At 48.0% G+C, this 18714-nt stretch overlaps 1 protein-coding gene across 2 annotated transcripts in view; it reads left to right on the top strand.

Annotated features, from left to right (window-relative positions):
* PRKG1 (protein kinase cGMP-dependent 1) overlaps positions 1–18714 on the top strand; it is a 373799-nt gene that overhangs the window by 161178 nt on the left and 193907 nt on the right. For both annotated transcript variants that reach the window (XM_063406143.1, XM_063406142.1), the window contains exon 3: positions 851–964. In XM_063406143.1, coding sequence (XP_063262213.1) covers positions 851–964 — 114 coding nt within the window. The remainder of the gene's footprint in view (positions 1–850; positions 965–18714) is intronic.

Raw genomic sequence — 18714 nt, 5'->3', positions numbered from 1 at the left:
CATTCCCTTTTCCTGGCTCTTGCTTTTCAAACCCTCCAGTATTTCAAAGATTGGTCACTTCCAGCCTCCCAGGTTGGTCCTGAGCTCCTTTCTTTCCATCCAATCCGGGATTTTAACCCCTCCTCACACATCCCTTCCCAGCATGGTGCAGGTGAGCTGACAAAGCAGATTTCCCCTCATAAAATGAGATATTCAGGAAGGCAAGGGGTGGAGAGATGGGAATTAAATAATAGCCATGGGTCAGAGTAATTTTCTTTTGGATAATAGCTCTGTTATTTGTGGATGAGTGTTCTCTGGGATTAGTTTCTCAGGGAAAATGAGCAAAATTACAGTGCTGTTTTCATGTGTGGTGTTCAAGACCTAAATCTTTTCCTTTTTGAACACAAAATTGGGGGAAATTTCAGTGGAAAGTGTAAGAGGTGAAACCAAGTTCACACTTAGTGTACTGTAAGTATGTCCTGACTGTACAGAAGCTCCACTAAAAAACACTCAAGTGCTGAAAGTTTCTGCATGCAACAGTTGGTTTTAATCTTCTGCTGAATATGTGTTCTCTCCTTAATAATACATTTAATTCCTTTTGAAGTTGCAGGGTCTGGAGTTTTTTTGTTCACAGTGTGGAATCCCAGGGTGATTTGGGTTGGAAGGGAATTAAAGATCATCCTCTTCCACCCTCTGCCATGGGCAGGGACACTTTCCACTATCCTGGGTTGCTCCAAGCCCCATCCAACCTGCCCTGTAATCAAACACATTTTAAAAGTTACATCAAAAAACCATCAATCTTCCTTTTAAAATGTCTGAAATTATTTAATTGCCCTTTTCAAATGGTCTTTTTCTCTTCTTTTTCTCACAGATGGGAAGGTTGAAGTGACAAAAGAGGGAGTGAAGCTCTGCACCATGGGACCTGGCAAAGTTTTTGGGGAGTTAGCCATCCTCTACAACTGCACCCGGACAGCTACTGTCAAAAGTAAGAGCTTTTTAGATGTTTTTTCATCTCTTCACGTGGAAGTCGCAGCCTCTTTTAGATGTTTCACTTTCTCAGTGAATTCACCTCTTCAGGGCATGGATTCTGGTATGGAATTTAGCCACTCTGTGTGAAGATGATGCAGAGGAAATGCTTCATTCAGTCACTCAGGCTGGTCCTGCCCCATGCAGAGGAGCCTGAAGCTTATGCCAGTTTTCCTTACAATTCCTGCTGAATCTCATGATAATTATTTTCTTACTGCTTAGAAGAACCTTTCTGACCTATGTAAGTCTTGAAGTAATTCAGTAAGCCAAGCTTAGTTTTTGCTCAAGACAAGTCATCGTTTTCCCACTAAGCTGACTAAAATAAATCAGGAAAAAAAATGTGGATGGCACTTGACTCCCGGCTCTAAACTCCCCAGCACTTCTCCTCTTATCTGCTTTCTTTTATGAATGTTCTGGGCAAAGGCTTGGCTTACACAATTAAGCAGAGGAAGTAAATCACACTGCTGTGTACGACTTAAATAGGTTTTTGTTTAAATTCAGATGCAGAGTTGAGATCTGGTCCTTGATCTTGAGGACAAGAGTTTATAGTGGTGTCTGGAGCAGAGAGAGAGATAATAAATAGTTGTGTGATTTTAAGGTGCTGTGGGGAAGGGTACAGATGGCACAGAGTAATCCAAACAAGAGGTACAAATTTGAATCATACAAGCCAGTGGTATTCTTGTGCCAGAACAATGAGCTGTGCGAGTCCCTGCTCAAAAGAAAGCCTTTTCCAAATACCTAATTGTGCTTCAAAAGGAGAGAAAGGAAAAGAACAAATGGGCAGGAATGAGAAAGCAGGAACAGATAAGTGGATTATTTTCTGCAGGATGTGCTGTTCTCTGTAGGGCTGAAGGACATGAGTGATGTTCTCTGTTCTCACCTGTACCTCAGGTGACAAATTCAGAGAGGCAGCAGGTCTGTGTGATAAATGCAGCTGGGGAGGGCTGGAAAGAGCAGAGAGAAAGGTCAAGTCCTAGCCAAGGCAGTGAGAGCATGTTTGGTTTCCCCTTAGGAAAGCAGAGCTGAAAGGCGCCTGATCCTGCACTCCCCACGAGTGGAACCCCCCATGACCCCACACTCTGCTCCTGTGGCCATTCCCACCTGGCCGTGCAAGGGGCTCCCACAGGGGATTGCACACAGCAGGTTTTCCTGGCAGCTTTCCTCTTGCTGCCTTTTCCAGGCTGCTCTCCTGAGCAAACCTCCAGTGGCATGTGTCACTCAGTTGTCCCAAATCCCTTTGTCCTGGTTACACTGGGGCCAGGAGTAAGGTCACTACTCAGAGTCCTTGCCTCAAGGAAGAGCAGTCTGTGTTCATGTTCCTCTGCTCCTTTCCCAGCAGCATTGTGGGATTAGAGTTTTAATCGCTTTCCCAGGGACTTTAAGGGACTTTAAGGATATTTTTCTCGTTAGTGCACAGATCAGTGCAGTTGGGGTTGTAATGAGCTTGGGGAACCGCTGCAGCTTGCCCTCACGGAGCTGAGGCTGTGGAGGTGTTCACATCCCCTCAGGGCGTGGGGTTGACTCAGCTGATCCTACACAGCTTCAAACACCTGCTTGTTCCTTTAGGAAATGAGCAATAAATGTGGTAAATCCCTAGAAAGGTGAGTGGTAGTAAATGCTCCATTAAGCCTGGGGATAACTTAGATCATTCCAAGGTTTATTCTGGGAGAAACAAAACCGGTGCCTGCAGCTGAGAGCAGACACTCAGTAACACTGGTGGTGGAGCAGTGTCAGGGAGCCTCGTCCAGCTCCCATCTGGAGAAACACTCAGGGCTTCCCAGTATTCAGGAGAGAGCTTTCCATCATCTCCAGAGTGTCAGGAGTGTGTTTTGCTGTGCCTGCCTGTACTTCATTACGAGGACATTAAGTGCTGCTTTCTGAGGATGAAGCTGCAGCAGAGGCTGAGTGAAGGATGGATTTATCGGGGTGTGGAGCTCAGCGTTGCAGCTGGGCCATAATGAGGTGTCAGCTGAGTTGACATCTCCTGCTGGGACTGGGTTTTGTGTGTACCCTGGCTTTGGTTTGTAAATAATAAAGATTTTAGTGTCATTACTCACTGTTAGTCCACATGGGCTCTTCAGCTCGTGCTCACTCTGCAGGAGCAAACTTCAGCTGTAAATCACTAGGGAAGGGCTTTGTCTTTGCAACAGAATTTAGGAGATGTTAAAATTTAATGATTCTGATCTGACCCTTGTCTCATAATGACTCCTTTAATAAGGCAATCCAGGGCTTTGAAAAGCCTGCCCCAGGAGCACTATTAACATAGTTTTTCCCTATTATTGCAGTCTTAAATAAAAGCAGGATGGGGTTTGAGTTCAAGCAGGGCCTGGGAAGAACCCAAACCCTTGGGTGTTGAGGAGCACTGGGTAAGGCAGGGACACATCTCCTGACATGTGGCCTTCTTTTAAGGCAAATACACAGTTTTTGACATCTGATTTTTGTTTGGTTGTTCTGCAGTGTTTGCTTTACATTTCCAGATACTATTGGATTTGGGGTTTTTTTGGTTTGCTTTTTGTTTTTCCGGTAGAAACCGGACAAGTCTGCTCCAAGTATGGAACCGTGGAGGTTTTCTGTCTCCTTGGTGTTCACAGATCACCTTCCATTGCACACTCAGTGAAACTCAAATCAGCAGTTAATTTCTCCCTCTCTCTGTATTGATTATCCAGAGTTCTCAAGTGCCTGCATGCACACTTGGATGCTGCTTGCAATTTAAAGCAGAACCACAGACTTCCCTCCCTTGCTCCAACAAATAATTAAGTTCAGACTGAGAAAAACACCACTTGTTATGGCTACACCTAAAATGATGTCTCTGATCCTCTGTTTTTAGAGACATGGCTGGAAAAAAGAGCTGTGAGAGGTCAGCAAAAAAAGGCAAAAAAGATAGAACTCCCCCCAGCTGAATTGAGGCTGTGTCTAAAACATTGTGATTCTTCATTTTGATAACAGAAAAGATGTGGGAGGAAGTGAAATTAATCTGCTGTTAATATTGTGCAGCAGCACTCATTCCTCCTAAAGAATAATGCGTGCAGCAGGTTTTTGCAAGTGATTTAGGGTGGATTTTGTGGAAGAATCAGATTCTCCATCCTCTAAGCATATTCTGCTTATTTTAGGTGTGGTCTTAACACCTGAAATGGATTCTCTTGGGGGCAAAATTCAAATAAAACCATCCCCTAGAAACATCTTGGTGCAAGGCTGATGATTTAAGGGGAGTTACACTCCACACCAGCCCGTGTTTTCAGGAGAACTATTAGAAGAAAAAAAAAAAAAAAAAAAAAAAAAAAAAAAAAAAAAAAAAAAAAAGGCAAGCAGAGGCTGTAAGTTATTAAACTCTAAATTATGTAAATCCTTCTGCTGGCCCTCAAAAGGCAGCACAAGAGTCCCTCAAGCTGCTGTGCTTGCCAGCTGCACTAATTGTACAAAACCCGGCGCGGCGCTCAGGGATTAAGGCGGGAGCTGAGCCCTTCCTTGCCAAGCCTGGATGAGTCTGAATTTTCCACGGCTGTTTTTGTTTTAATGGAGTCCTGTGCACTGCTCACTGCAGCCCCAGGAATGGCAGAGCTTTACGAGGAGCTTGGTAACGTGGATAATTTGTGAGGGAAAAGAAGGCAGCAGTGAGTTGCCAGTTAAAACTGCGGAGGCTCGTTAAAAGCCCCGCAGAAGGATGTTGCCTTCAGATGTTCTCCTCCAACAATTACAGCAGCCAGGGTAAAGTTTCCTCAGCTCTCCTAAAAACACACTTTGGAAGGAAGTTGACTTTGGATACTCAACTGTTTGATTAAAATCTCTCTGATATTACCCGGAGATAAAAAACTCGGAATGGCCCAGCTGGTCCTGTGCCTGGTGGGAGATAAATGGAATATAGATGGATATGTCCTGGGAGAAAGTAATTTAAACTCACCCTTCCACTGCCTGCATTTTTCTGTGACCTTTACAGGTGTTGCAGGTAATGTGACAAGATGGGACTGGATTATTCCTCCAGGGGGATGATAATGAGGAAATGATGTTGAGGACAAGGGACAAGGCGTAGCAGGAGTTCTGTTCCACTTCTTGCTCTTCAGGAGCATCTTCAGGATGGCATCTCTGTGGCTCAGGAGACACAGGCACAGGGATGGGTGGTCCTAACTGAAATTTTAACTGAGGGGCAGACTAATCCAAGAGAAATAGGGAAAACAGAATGAAAAATTCATTCACCTCCTGGGATCATTTGTGTACCTGAAACATGTGTTGGAATAAGGTTGCTCAGAGCAGCTGTGGCTGCCCCTGGATCCCTGGCAGTGCCCAAGGCCAGGCTGGAGGGGCTTGGAGCAGCCTGGGACAGTGGAAGGTGTCCCTGCCCATGGCAGTGGTGACACTGGATGGGCTTTAAGGTCCCTTCTGACCCAAACCATTCTAGGATTCCAGGATTCACAAGTTTTCCCAGGCTCTGCTTCCTATTCCCTTTTCTAAAGCCTTAAAGGAGGTGCTGAAGGAAGAGGTGGGGCAGCCACAGCTGCTCTGGGCACCCTGTGCCAGGGCCTGCCCACCCTGCCAGGGAACAATTCCTGCCCAATATCCCATCCATCCCTGCCCTCTGGCACTGGAAGCCATTCCCTGTGTCCTGTCCCTCTGTCCCTTGTCCCCAGTCCCTCTCCAGCTCCCCTGGAGCCCCTTTAGGCCCTGGCAGGGGCTCTGAGCTCTCCCTGGATCCTTCTCTTCTCCAGGTAAACACCTGGAGGTTCTGGCATCATGGGTGGCTTTAAGACTCGGTATTTATTTATAGGAAAAACTTCCAGTGTTAAATCCATGCTTAAAATCTCTGCAGACCTGTATGGCCAAGCAGATAAAGTAACAATAAATGACAAAGCCCTGTTTTCTGTGTCTGATACAGAACGGGGGTGATCACCACCCCAGGGAAGCAAAATGCTTCTGTTGTTGTGGAATACTTGTGGAAATAATTTTGTTGATATTTTTCACATTGGTTTAATTGCAGAGTGGATTGAGCTGAGATCCCATCACTTAAACACGGTTATCAGGAGATGATGACTTTCTCTGTGCAGCCCTTGAAGAATTAGTTAATATTAACAGCAGATGTCAGATAATTAGTTCACAAGAGCTCCCATTTCATCCCTTTTTATAGATGTCACTGAAAATGTTGCTGATGTTTGAAATATGGCCAGAGCAGCTGTGAGAAATGAGGTGACTGAACTTTGCTGTCGACAGTAAAGCTTTGCTTTAGGCAGAGTTTGATAAACAAGGGGATGCAATGCAATATTTGCCATAAATATTAGTTTATGGGCTCAGTGACACATCTTTTCCCAGATTAAAATGCAACAGACAGCATGGGCTGGATTTGTGCTATAATTTACACTTTATATACAATTTCTCATTCTAGACTATTTCCTGGTGGTGATTTGGGAACAAAAAGCCACTTGGCACCAAGACAGACCCAGAACTGATCAATTTGTGTTTCAGAACCAAAGCAGCCACTGCCTTTTGTTCTCTACAGCCACTTCTAGAAGCTCTTTGATGACATGAAATCACCCCAAGCTGCCTTTCCTGCTGTCCATAAAAGCAGAGTTTGTAAAGACAATTTTGCCCATTGTAACTCAATGTTTCTTTCTGAGAAATGCTGGATGAATTTAAATATTTGATTGATTGTGTTGGAGGAATTGTGCTTCCCTGTATCTCAGGGAACTTCCATTAAGGGAATCCTAGAACAATCTCCCTAAAATAAGCTCTAATACGGTACTATTCTGTGAAAGTTACTGAATTTTTATTGCTTTCAACCAGGGTGTAGCAGCACCATCTCCACTGGCTGATCCCTTTGGATCATGAGGATCCTGCTGCCTCTGCTTCTCAGGCAGCAGTGGCCTCCAGGTCTCTGCAGCCCACGTGGAACAGGAGCATTTTTTCCAATGTTAAACCTACTACAGGTTTCATTGATGAATAATTTTAATTATTATCCCCCCCAACTTTTGTAGTACTGTGGGGTTATTGTGAGGAAAAATGCATGTGAACACCAATACTAAAATTATTCTTTTAAATTCTCCACGGGTATAATGTCAGTGAAGGTTTCCCTGTTTTCCAGGCCCTGTTAGCTGTGGCACGGTTCAGAACAAGGCAGGGCAGCCCTGGGATTGGGCTGGATCAGTGGAAAACATCTTCCCCTTGTGTCTGAACATCTCTGGAGGAGAGGAGACAAAATCAGGGGAACTCAGAGAGTCCCAGAAAAGTTTGGGTTGCAAAAGATCTTAAAACTCATCCCACCCTATCCCTGCCATGGCAGGGACACCTTCCACTGTCCCAGGCTGCTCCAAGCCCCAAAGTCCAGCCTGGCCTTGGGCACTGCCAGGGATCCAGGGGCAGCCACAGCTGCTCTGGGCACCCTGTGCCAGGGCCTGCCCACCCTGCCAGGGAACAATTCCTGCCCAAGATCCCATCCATCCCTGCCCTCTGGCAGTGGAAGCCATTCCCTGTGTCCTGTCCCTCTGTCCCTTGTCCCCAGTCCCTCTCCAGCTCTCCTGGAGCCCCTTTAGGCACAGAAAGGGCTCTGAGCTCTCCCTGGAGCCTTCTCCTCTCCAGGTGACACCTCCCAGCTCTCCCAGCCTGGCTCCAGAGCAGAGGGGCTCCAGCCCTGGAGCATCCCAGTGCTCTCTCCTGGCCTCTCTCCAGCAGCTCCAGGTCCTTTTTTTGTTGGAGGCAGCTCAGCAGGCAGGGTCTCACCTGAGCACAGGGGCAGAGGGGGAGAACAGCAGAGTAAAGGGCTGGGCTGCTCCTCCAGCCAGGCAGCTGAGCCTAAAGCAAACAGAGGCACTGTGCAGGCTCCTGCCTTTCCAGGCTGAGCTGCTCTGATCCCCCTGCTGATGTGTTCTGGGGGATGAAGGCCCCTGGAAGCTTTTTAAGGGCACAGAGGTGACTTTGGACATGAGGGCTTCACCCTGGTCTGCTGCCAGGGGTGGAACTTCAGCCTGAGGGAGCAAGGAGCAGCCCTGCAGTTGTAGGTGTTTTGCAGACAGTTCCTGTGTTGATAAAAGGAAATCTCCTCATTATTCAGCATTCCACTCTTATTGCCGCTCCTCTCGCCTTGCTTTGATAGCAGGCAGTGATGTCTTGTCTCCATTTCAGGGATGTGGTTTGAAGTGGGATTTTTCACATGGCCCAGGCTTTGTGGGGAGATGTTTCAAGTGAGGAGAAGGCTGTGCAGGGCAGCTTGAGCCTTCCTCTGCCACAGCTCTGTGTTACTGCTCTGATAATGTCAGTTTAAAATACTGATTCATGCTACACATCAGTTACACTGGCAAAAAGAGGCAGAATTCTGGAGAGGAGCTGAAAGTCCCAGTGTGTTTTTGGGGATTGTGTGGTGTCTCATCACCCTCCCTGGCCCTTTCAGCTACAAATGCTCTGGGGCAAAGCAGCTGACATCTCCTCCATGGTGTCGACCTTGTGACCTTAAATCCATTTGCTTGTGGCAATGGTGCAATAATAATCAAATTGATGGAATAATAATAATTCCAATAATAACAACAATTCCCATGATGGAATCATTGAGGCTGGAAAAGACCTTCAGGATCATGGAGTCCCAGCTGTGCCCGATGCCCACCTTGTCCCCAGCCCAGAGCACTCAGTGCCACCTCCAGCCCTTCCTTGGACACCTCCAGCCATGGGCACTGCAACCCTCCCTGGGCAGCCCCTGCCAAGGCCTGAGCTCCCTTTCCATGCACAAATTCCTGCTGCTGCCCAAGCTGAGCCTCCCCTGGCCCAGCCTGAGGCCGTTTGCCCTTGTCCTGTCCCTGTTCCCTGGGAGCACAGCCCGACCCCCCCTGGCTGTCCCCTCCTGTCAGGAGTTGTGCAGAGCCACAAGGTCCCCCCTGAGCCTCCTTTTCTCCAGGCTCAGCCCTTTCCCAGCTCCCTCAGCCTCTCCTGGGGCTCCAGCCCCTTCCCCAGCTCCCTTCCCTGCCCTGGACACGCTCCAGCCCCTTCCCAGCTCCCTAAGACTGCCAGTATTTGCTCAGGTTTAGGATGCTGAAGAGGGCTGCAGTTTAGTTGCATTTAGCTGCTCTGAAGTACGCTGGCAAAGATGGATTCTATATTATTTAAACACCAGTGTTAAAAGCTTTTGGATACCAAATAAATTGACAAAACTGCAGATAAGCTTTTTAATTAAAAAATAAAAAAAAAAGGCGCCAACCAAGTTCTCTGTATCGCTCGTTTGAAGAACTCATTTCATGAATTACATCTTCTCTGGGAATGCCTCGGAATGGAAGAGCTTTTATTTATCTTTAGGCTGCAATAAAACCCATCCAGACAACAGAAATGTTGACAACTGCATTCACTCCTCTGAAGTTGTTTGCAAAAAACCCTTTACTCCAGAATATCAGAGTCAGTAGTGTTTGAAATGGGTTTGGTGAAGCTCTGCCCTTTGCAGCCTGTGCCTGACGCCCAGCTGGAGGAAATGAGATTTAAATAGTGTCTCTTGTTTAGTTAACTGCAGGAATGAGGTGCGTGGGAAGAGGCTCAGCTATGTTTTGTTAGCTCTTTGTGTTTTCAAAGCAGTCCAGGGCCTCTGTGCACAGCAGAAGGCGCAGGGGCCACCCAAACGCTGGCTTCCCTTTTCCTCTGACATGTCCTGGACACCCCGGATTGGCTTTTTGATGGGAATTGAGGTGAACTCCAGACATCTGAAGCAATCTGACAGCACTGGGAACGAAGTGCAGAGATCTGAACAAGGCAGAATCCTGGCTGCCTTTGAAGAAATTGAATTGTCTTTATTTCTTGAGTTTGTTTTTCAGCTCTGAGGTTACTCCGCCTGACTTATCTGTGGTAGAGGGCAGGGGCAGAGGCTGATTAAATTCACACCACGCACCCAACTCGGAGCTTGTCTTTTAAACTGGGGTTTTCTGTAGCTGATGGGGGTCACAGGAGCTGCCTGGAGTGGGATGAATTTCCTGAGTGGGTGTGAAAATGCCACATGGTGGCTTTGTCCATGTCACCAGCCCTGTTTCCCAAGGGCTTTGCCCAGATACACCTGAGTGCCCACAGCAGAGGCACTGCTGGGATGTGCCTGTCCCTCCTCCCTGGCCCATTCCCTCCTTGGGAAGGCACATTCTTCACTTAAAAGCTGTTCAGCATCTGATTAGATTCTGTGTTCCCTGTCTGAGGACTCTCTTGAACCTCTTCAGAGTCCTTTATGTTCTTTGAATTTCTTCTGCCTCTGCTTTTGTGATCCTTCATCATTTCTGAGCACTGCCGTGATTCTTCCATGGCAGAGATCCCAAATACAGATTTATTGCTGTCAGACACTCTCTGCTAACACGGCACAGCTGGCTTTGTTCTTGGGGAGATGGAGTTTAGGTGAGTTTAGCTGATTTAAGGAAACAGAAACTCAGGTGCTCTGCCTGTGGTAATGGGACATCTGCCTTGATCCTGGGCTTGTGTTGGTTGGGAAGGAGCTCAGGAAAGCGTCTCCAGCTTTCCTCTGGGAGTGGGGCTGCCAGGCTTGAGACACCTGCTTGGAAAAGTTGTTTTCCTTCATGTCCAACCCCAGTCTCTCAAACTGCATCTCCTGAGAAGGGAGGTTTGGCAGTGGCAGCTCTGGAAGTGCCCCCTGGGAGGTGTGGGGGGTCAGGGATCCCAGCTTTGCTGCTGCTGCTCCCCAGGAGGAGAAGCAGTGTCCATCCACACACCTCTGTGTCCAGGCACACAGGAGCTGCTTTGGGAGGGAGTCTGGGTTAAACATTAACCCCCCTTTGGGTGATTTTTGGCCTCAGAGTCCACTTTAACCTGCAGCTGGATAAATACTTGCTGGCTGGAGGGAGGGGAGCACATAGAAGTGTGGGACAGAGGGAGAGTGCTCAGGGCTGCTGCAGGTAGTGCTGACAAAACAAGGAAAAGTGTTCAGAATCCTCTTTATTCTGCATTGTGGTGTTTGGGGAAGATGGAGCAGTTTTAAAGTGCTCTCCTGCTTCAGATTTGGAGCTGTTTGGACAGGGCCCAGTTTGGCTGGGGACATCAGGGGCCCTGCAGAGCTCATCCCCATTGTCCCACCTTTCCTAAAGGTGGCATTTCCTTTTATTGGAGGGAGAAATACACCTGGAGCAGAGCTCACAGTTTCTGATTGAGTTGAGATTTCTGCTTTGTTCTGGAAGCTTGATTTTGGATAAGCCCTCCTACCCTTTAGCACAGGTGTCTGGAAAACTGGGATAATTTGAATTTAGGTGCCTGAGATTGGAAACGTCCTGGGAAGGGGCTGGTTTATCCCATGCAATCAGCACTATAGGGGTTCTTGGCTGTAAATGGAAGTAGTAATTATTTGTGTGCCATTGCTGATGACAGCTTCCTGACTGAACAAAAAAAAAATCCGTGCCTGCCCCATTCCTGGAAGGGTTCCAAGGCCAGGTTGGACAGCCTTGGAGTCTTAGAGGGAATTCTTAAAAATCCATTTTCAAAATGAAGGATTTTGAATCTTCAGGGAGCCAAATACTTCGGTGTTGGTTGGGATTTTTTTATTTGGCTGCACAAATATTTGTCTGCTTCAAATGAATTGTAAAAGCTTTATGGTGTTTGCTTAATCACTGGTGCGTTTTTAATTGTTGCTTGACAAACATTGTAGTATCTAAAAAGACTCAGTAATTCCCCAGCTTTATGGAGCACTGGGAAAGGAGATAATCTTGTTTTGGCTGCTGCTACTGTAGAGTTTTTGGGGGTTTAAAAGAAATCCTCCTTCCAAGTCCAGGAAGATGATGATGGTTGTATTTAACAGCTAATATTCAGCTCCTGCTTCATTACTAAAATAATCCACCTTGATTATGGGCAAATAAAATGCTTCATCAGCTCCTCCATCAGCTACTGCAAGAAACTGGGAGGGTCCCAGCCTTTGCTGTGCCCTCATTTCCTCCTGGTTATTAACAAAAGCATGGCAAGACATCAGTGATAATGTATTCTTCCCTAATTAACCCCGTGCAAACACATTTCCTTCCAGCATTGCCATAAATATTTCTGTGGAATGAGCTTGCAGGCAGGTCTGGGATGGGATACAGGACATGGAATGATCATACACTGCTGTGGTGCTTCTCCCACATCCTGGAAATCCAGAGCCCAGGGGCAGCTGGCAAGGCAGGCTGTCCTTCAGCTGCCTCTGGAGCACGGCATTTTGGCAGGGGAAAAGCAGGGATGCGCTGCCCTGTCTCCAGTGGGCATGGGAATACATTCTGTAGCTCTTCAGTGGGAATAGATAAAAAATAGATGTAAACCCAGGCATGGAATCAAGCAGGCTCATTAGCACTGTGCCCCTCGGGGTTGCTTTAATGTGTGTTTTAATGACTTTGTCATCAGTGCCTGGAAAAGAGTGGTTCCTTTCCTGCTGGATTAGTGGTGGGTGCTGCTGCACTCCTGGGGTGGGTTCCCACATAAATTGGTGTATCTCTAGCACTCTGATGTGTTTGTCACAGACATGCTCGGTGCCAATCTGTCACCCAGGAAAACCCCAGACTCCAACGGGTTTGTGATGGCTGTGGCTTTTTATTTTCATTTTAATAAAATCCCAGAGTGGTTTGGGTTGGGAGGGACATTCAATCCCACCCAGTGCCACCCCTGCCATGGGCAGGGACACCTTCCACTGTCCCAGGCTGCTCCAAGCCCCAAAGTCCAGCCTGGCCTTGGGCACTGCCAGGGATCCAGGGGCAGCCACAGCTGCTCTGGGCACCCTGTGCCAGGGCCTGCCCACCCTGCCAGGCAACAATTCCTGCCCAATAGCCCATAAATCTCACCTCTTTTAATTCAGAACCCTTCCCCTTGTCCCATCACTATCTAACCATGGGAATAGTCCCTCCGTCTCTTTTTTATAAGCTCCCTTTTGCTACTGGAAGGTGCTTTAAGGTCTCCATGGAGCTTCCCCCTCTCTGTGCTGGGAAGATGGAGAGGTGGCAGAGATCGACTGAAAAATCTGATCCATTGAAAAAAGATCCACTTTTAAATTCCTCTGGGGAAGGTTTACAGCTGAGATCAACCAGGAAGACTGAGCAGTTTCTCAGGCAGAGAGGTTTTTTTGGAGGGTGGTAAATTTGGAGAAACCAATCTTAATTTTCCAACTTAGTTTGCAAATTAAGTCTTCTTTTCTGAGAACAAAACTCATGTTATGAAAACATCTTTATAAGCAGGTTGTAATTGCTTTAATCTGATAAAGGCAAAGTGTTCCCAGCTTTGTCCTTTAATATCAGTTCATCCTTCAACAGCATAAGAGCAGAACATGGGAAAGAAATGATTCCTTGTGGAAAGAAACTCATTTCCATATTCCTTCTCTCTTTTTTTTAATGTTCTACTGTAGCTAATGAACTGCTGTGGGTTTGTGTGGGCCATGAACATTCTGAATTCATTGTGTGTCTGCTCTCAGCCCTCACATTAGGACTGGAACAACGTTAATGTCTTTTAATCACAGCTGCAGTTCCTGCTGCACTGGGGTGTTACAGCTCTTGGGTGTGCTGGGAACAGAGAACTGACGCACACTTGTGTGAATTCCTGCAGACCCAAATGTTCCAGGCTGTTGGAGATGGGCACAAATAATCCTCCACAGATAAAATGTCCTTGTTGATCTAATTCTTGAGTCCCCAGTGCTCATTTGCTGGGACAGGAACAGCCTTGGTGGCTTTGGGAGCTTGTGTTTGTGTTCCAGCCTGGGAATGGGGTGAGTGTTTCCCTCCTGTTGGAAGCACTTCAGAGCTGCATCTCCATCTAGGAAGGTTTAATCTTGGTAAAACATCATTTATTCTCTGCAAGCTGCTGAGGTTTGAGGTTGGTCCAGTATCATGGAATCCCAGAATGGTTTGAGTGGGAGGGACCTTAAATCCCATCTCATCCCACCCCTGCCATGGGCAGGGACACCTTCCACTGTCCCAGGCTGCTCCAAGCCTCAAAGTCCAGCCTGGCCTTGGGCACTGCCAGGGATCCAGGGGCAGCCACAGCTGCTCTGGGCACCCTGTGCCAGGGCCTGCCCACCCTGCCAGGGAACAATTCCTGCCCAGTATCCCATCCAGCCCTGCCCTCTAGCAGTGGGGAGCCATTCCCCTTGTCACTCCATACCTTGGAAAGAGTCTCCACCTTTCTTGTAGCTCCTTCAGGTGCTGGAAGGCCACAAATTTGTCACCCCAAAGCTTCTCCTCTCCAGGCTGAACACCCCCAGCTCTCCCAGCCTTTCCTCCCAGCAGAGCTGCTCCATCCCTCTGCTCATCCTGGTGCCTCCCCCGGCCTCTCTCCAGCAGCTCCAGGTCTCCCTGTGCCAGGGACAGCTGTGTGGTGTGTCACAGGGGTGTTGGTACTGGGGGACTGCCAGGACACACATTCCGTGCTGGCAAGGCCACCAGGAGCAATTTCTCCTTGGGATCTGTGTCTCCACAAGGTTTGCTTCATGGAAGAGTGGGAAATATTCCCAATCCCAGACGTTCTCCTGTGGTTTGAGTGAGGGATGTGCTGGACTTGTTACACCCAAACTCATTTTAGCTGCCTAATGCCTTTTAGAGATTCCAACATCTGATACATTCCAGAGTCTGCTGGAAACACCCCAGAAATCCTGGGGACTCCAGCTGGGGCTGAAAGTCACAGTCACTCAACTCTACATTTCCTAAATTAGGAGTTTTAGGCTGTAAAGGTTAACGACATCAGAAGTCAGCCCCTGCCCGCCCTCCCAGGAGGGTGGCCTGTCTGGGAGACCTTCTGTGGATGAATTTTGTTGTAATGTGGAGTTATTTTGCAGCTTCCCTAAATTATTTTCCCCCAATATTTGTCAAGTTGCATGTAATATTTCTGGAATAGGGGAGGCATTAACCTTTATTAACCACTGCAGAGACTGGAACTCGTAAAGACTGACGGGATAATTAAGGCAACTCAGGGTGACTTCACTGCTCCTCAAACTCCATTAATTCTTATGACAGTGATGAATTTCAGTGCAGTAATAATTAGTTTTTCTGACTGTATGGGAAAACATTCTGTGAATCACTGCTGTAAATTCCCTCTTTCTGAGTCCAAAGGCATCTGAACTCCTCAATGATCCTGCAGTTATTTCCATGCCCTGAGAGATTTGTGTGTGTTGGAATGGCAGAGATTCCACAAGCTGGGACCAGCGGCACAGCTGGATGTACAAACCCCTCCTGTTGTGACACCAGCGAGGGAATTCCGAATGGCCTGGGATAGGCTGGGTTTCCCCCCTTGCATTTGTACCCTGCTGGAGTTAATCCTGGCCATTCATTAAATGTTCAGGCCTTGAATAATGAAGGTGTGGTTCCAGGTGAGGCTTTGGGAATAGATCCATTGGGAAGGGCTTGTTCAGCTTCTCTCTGCTCCCTGTGGGAACTGCTCTGATTGGCATTAAGGGCTGATTGTCACCTCCATGCAATTAATCTTCTCAGAGATACAGAGCTAGAGGATCATGGAATATCTTGAGCTGGAAGGAGCCACAGGATCATCCAGTCCAGCTCCTGGTGCTGCACGGACACCCCAACAATCCCCCTCTGTCCAAACACTCCTTGACACCTTCTGGGTTTGCATCCAGCTTGCAGCAACATTTTTCCCTCCCGTGGCTTTGGCCTGCAGTGTCCAAGCCCGTGTGAGGTGTGTGTTGGAAACAGAAGGGATGGGTGCTGGGGAAGAAGGGTTTTCAGACCTCTGGAGAGATTCCATGAGTGGGCAGGCAGCAGGAGAGCCTTGGAGCTCCCACAGGTTTGAGCACACACCAACAAAGGGTTTTGTCTGTCTGGAATAAGCCTGTAAAACTTCCAATGCAATTCCAGGTTGTGCTTGTCAGAGGAAGGAATTCTTGCTGATAAAATCCTGTGGATGGTTGGCAAATGGAGACAGGATGGTCCCGTTTCAAATCTTGTGCATTGATGTTGTGTGGAGATGATTGTATGTTTTGTGCTGGGAAATTCAGATTTCTGCTGGAAGAGTTGGGATCATTCAGCCTGGGGAGGAGAAGCTCTGGGGCTGCCCCCGGATCCCTGGAAGTGCCCAAAGCCAGGTTGGATGAGGCTTGGAGCAACCTGGGATTGTGGAAGGTGTCCCTTGGCAGGGGGTGGGATAAGATGGACTTTAAGGTCCTTTCCCTGATGCAATAATTTATATATAATATCAACCCACACCTTTTTGCCTATGCAGCTCTATTTTTTAAAAACAATTTTCCACTCTGAATTGCTTTTCTTCAACTCTCTGCAAAGCCTCTGTTTATAAAGTGGATATTAAAATGGGCTGAAAATTGTCTGGTCGCAAAGTCAATGCTCTCAATTCCCATGCAAATGGTTCATTTTCCTCTCTAAACTGTTATTTACACACAGTGGTCTGTGACTGTTTATGTGCAATGGCAATTCAACAAGTCCTGGGAAGGAACTGGAATCCAAGAGGCTTTAGTAAAATTGTCTGGTGCAGATTTCACAGTAGATTTGGTTAAAACCATTTTTCCCCATTTAGTTTGTCACTAATCGCTGCTTTCACTAATTACTTTTTTTGTCTTGAACAACTGCTTGGAACAGCTCCACAAAAGCCAATTTGTTGTGTTCATCATGCAAAATATGCCACGACCAATTACACTGCATGAGCCCATACATTTAAAATACAATAAATCATCTGAACACAGACCAGGATTTATTTCTCTGAGTGCACATAGAAACTAATCCACGATTTTCCTAAGGTGGTTTTATGGCTGTGCCAACTTCCTGTGTCATAGCATGAAGTCCTGGTAAGGAGGAATGGATTCAAACTGAAAGAGAATGTGTTGGAATTGGATACTGGGCAGGAATTGTTCCCTGGCAGGGTGGGCAGGCCCTGGCACAGGGTGCCCAGAGCAGCTGTGGCTGCCCCTGGATCCCTGGCAGTGCCCAAGGCCAGGCTGGAAGAACCTGGGATAGTGGAAAAGGTCCCTGATCATGGCAGGGGTGGAACTGGTTGGGCTTTAAGGTCCCTTCCAACCCAAACCATTCAGGGGTTCTGTGGTTCTAAATCAGCTTGTACCTTGTATTTGCAGCAGTGGGAATGGTGTCCTGTGAGGCCACAGGAAAATGAGGATGTGAGAGGAGGAAAAGGAGCAGAGAGAGTCGTGTGGAAGAGTTTGTTAATGAGAGCTGGATTTCCCTGTGCTCTGTTCCAAGGCTGCAAACCTGCCCCTGTAACAGACCCTCTCTGTGCACTTGTGCAGATCTGTGCTTGCCTTCATGGTTTAATCCTTTAGCTTTGCATTCAACATATTTCCAAATGACTCCAGTGATTCATTTTGGGATGACAAATTCCGTATTTTTAGCTGTTTTATCCCAGCTGCTGGGATAACTGCTGGGAGCAGAAGAGGCTGCAGCCAGTGATGCTCAAAGGGGAGGAGCCCAGCCTGGCTGCCAGACCCCCCTGGTGACTTTGATGGTTTTATGCTGTTAGCAGATAAATTGCAAAATGATCCCAAGCAGACAGGACTGGCTGGCAAGCTCCTGATGCCAGGACAAACAATATTCTGGAGTGTGGGAGCTTACCTGCTTCTCTCTCTCCCTTTTACACAGGGTGGTTTTAGCAGGTTCTTTATTTGCCAGAGCATCTTGAGGCCTGCAGCTGGTTTGGCACGTGCTGGGAAGCCCAGCTTGTTTAGCCAGTGGGTTATTTAGTTATTATTGGTTTATTTAGTTTTCTCTGCCCTCCTGTTGGAGATATGTGCATGGGAAGGAAGCCGTGGAAATCGGGCCACCCACACCTGGACTCACAGAAAAGACCAAGCAGTTTCCCAAGAGCTTTCAGGAGAAAGCAGGGCAAGAGGAAGTTATTTGGGAAGGAGACCTAAATATGAGCCCTTTTCATCAAGTGCTGAATAGGAGTGTGGCTCTGAATCCCCTTTGGAGATCAGCATTCCCCCAGGGAATTCCTGCATGGGGAGGGTCCCCGGTGCACTTAGTGGGATGTGTGGAGAGGATGGGAATGAGCCTCAGATCAGCCTCTCCACTGGGTGTTACAGCAAAATGACCATAAAGAAAAGGTGGGATGGAGCAGAATTCCTGCTTCAGTTGATGTTGTCCTCGTGTCCCAGCGGAATGTCCCAGCAAAATGTCCCTGGAAAAGCTGTTCCCACTGGTCCTCTGTGGCTTCATCCTTATGTTTGAATGCAGCACGTTCAGCTCCCTCTGCCACAAGGGACTGCAGAGGGATGGAGCAGCTCTGCTGGGAGCAAAGGCTGGGAGAGCTGGGATTGTTCAGCCTGGAGAGGAGAAGCTCTGAGGTGACCCAGCTGTGGCCTTCCAGGGCCTGAAGGAGCTACAGGAAACATGGAGAAAAGGAGGCTCAGGGGGACCTTGTGGCTCTGCACAGCTCCTGACAGGAGGGGACAGCCAGGGGGGGTCGGGCTGTGCTCCCAGGGAACAGGGACAGGACAAGGGCAAACGGCCTCAGGCTGGGCCAGGGGAGGCTCAGCTTGGGCAGCAGCAGGAATTTGTGCATGGAAAGGGAGCTCAGGCCTTGGCAGGGGCTGCCCAGGGAGGTTTGGAGAGAAACTATTTGCAAGGGATGCAGTTACAAGGGGAATGGTTTCCCACTGCCAGAGGGCAGGGCTGGATGGGATATTGGGCAGGAATTGTTCCCTGGCAGGGTGGGCAGGCCCTGGCACAGGGTGCCCAGAGCAGCTGTGGCTGCCCCTGGATCCCTGGCAGTGCCCAAGGCCAGGCTGGACTTTGGGGCTTGGAGCAGCCTGGGACAGTGGGAGGTGTCCCTGCCCATGGCAGA

The sequence above is a fragment of the Prinia subflava genome, chromosome 9 (genome assembly GCF_021018805.1).
Source record: "Prinia subflava isolate CZ2003 ecotype Zambia chromosome 9, Cam_Psub_1.2, whole genome shotgun sequence".
Taxonomy (NCBI): Eukaryota; Metazoa; Chordata; class Aves; order Passeriformes; family Cisticolidae; genus Prinia; species Prinia subflava.
Note: the sequence above shows the minus strand (reverse complement) of the source record. Positions and strands in the feature narration are given on the sequence as shown.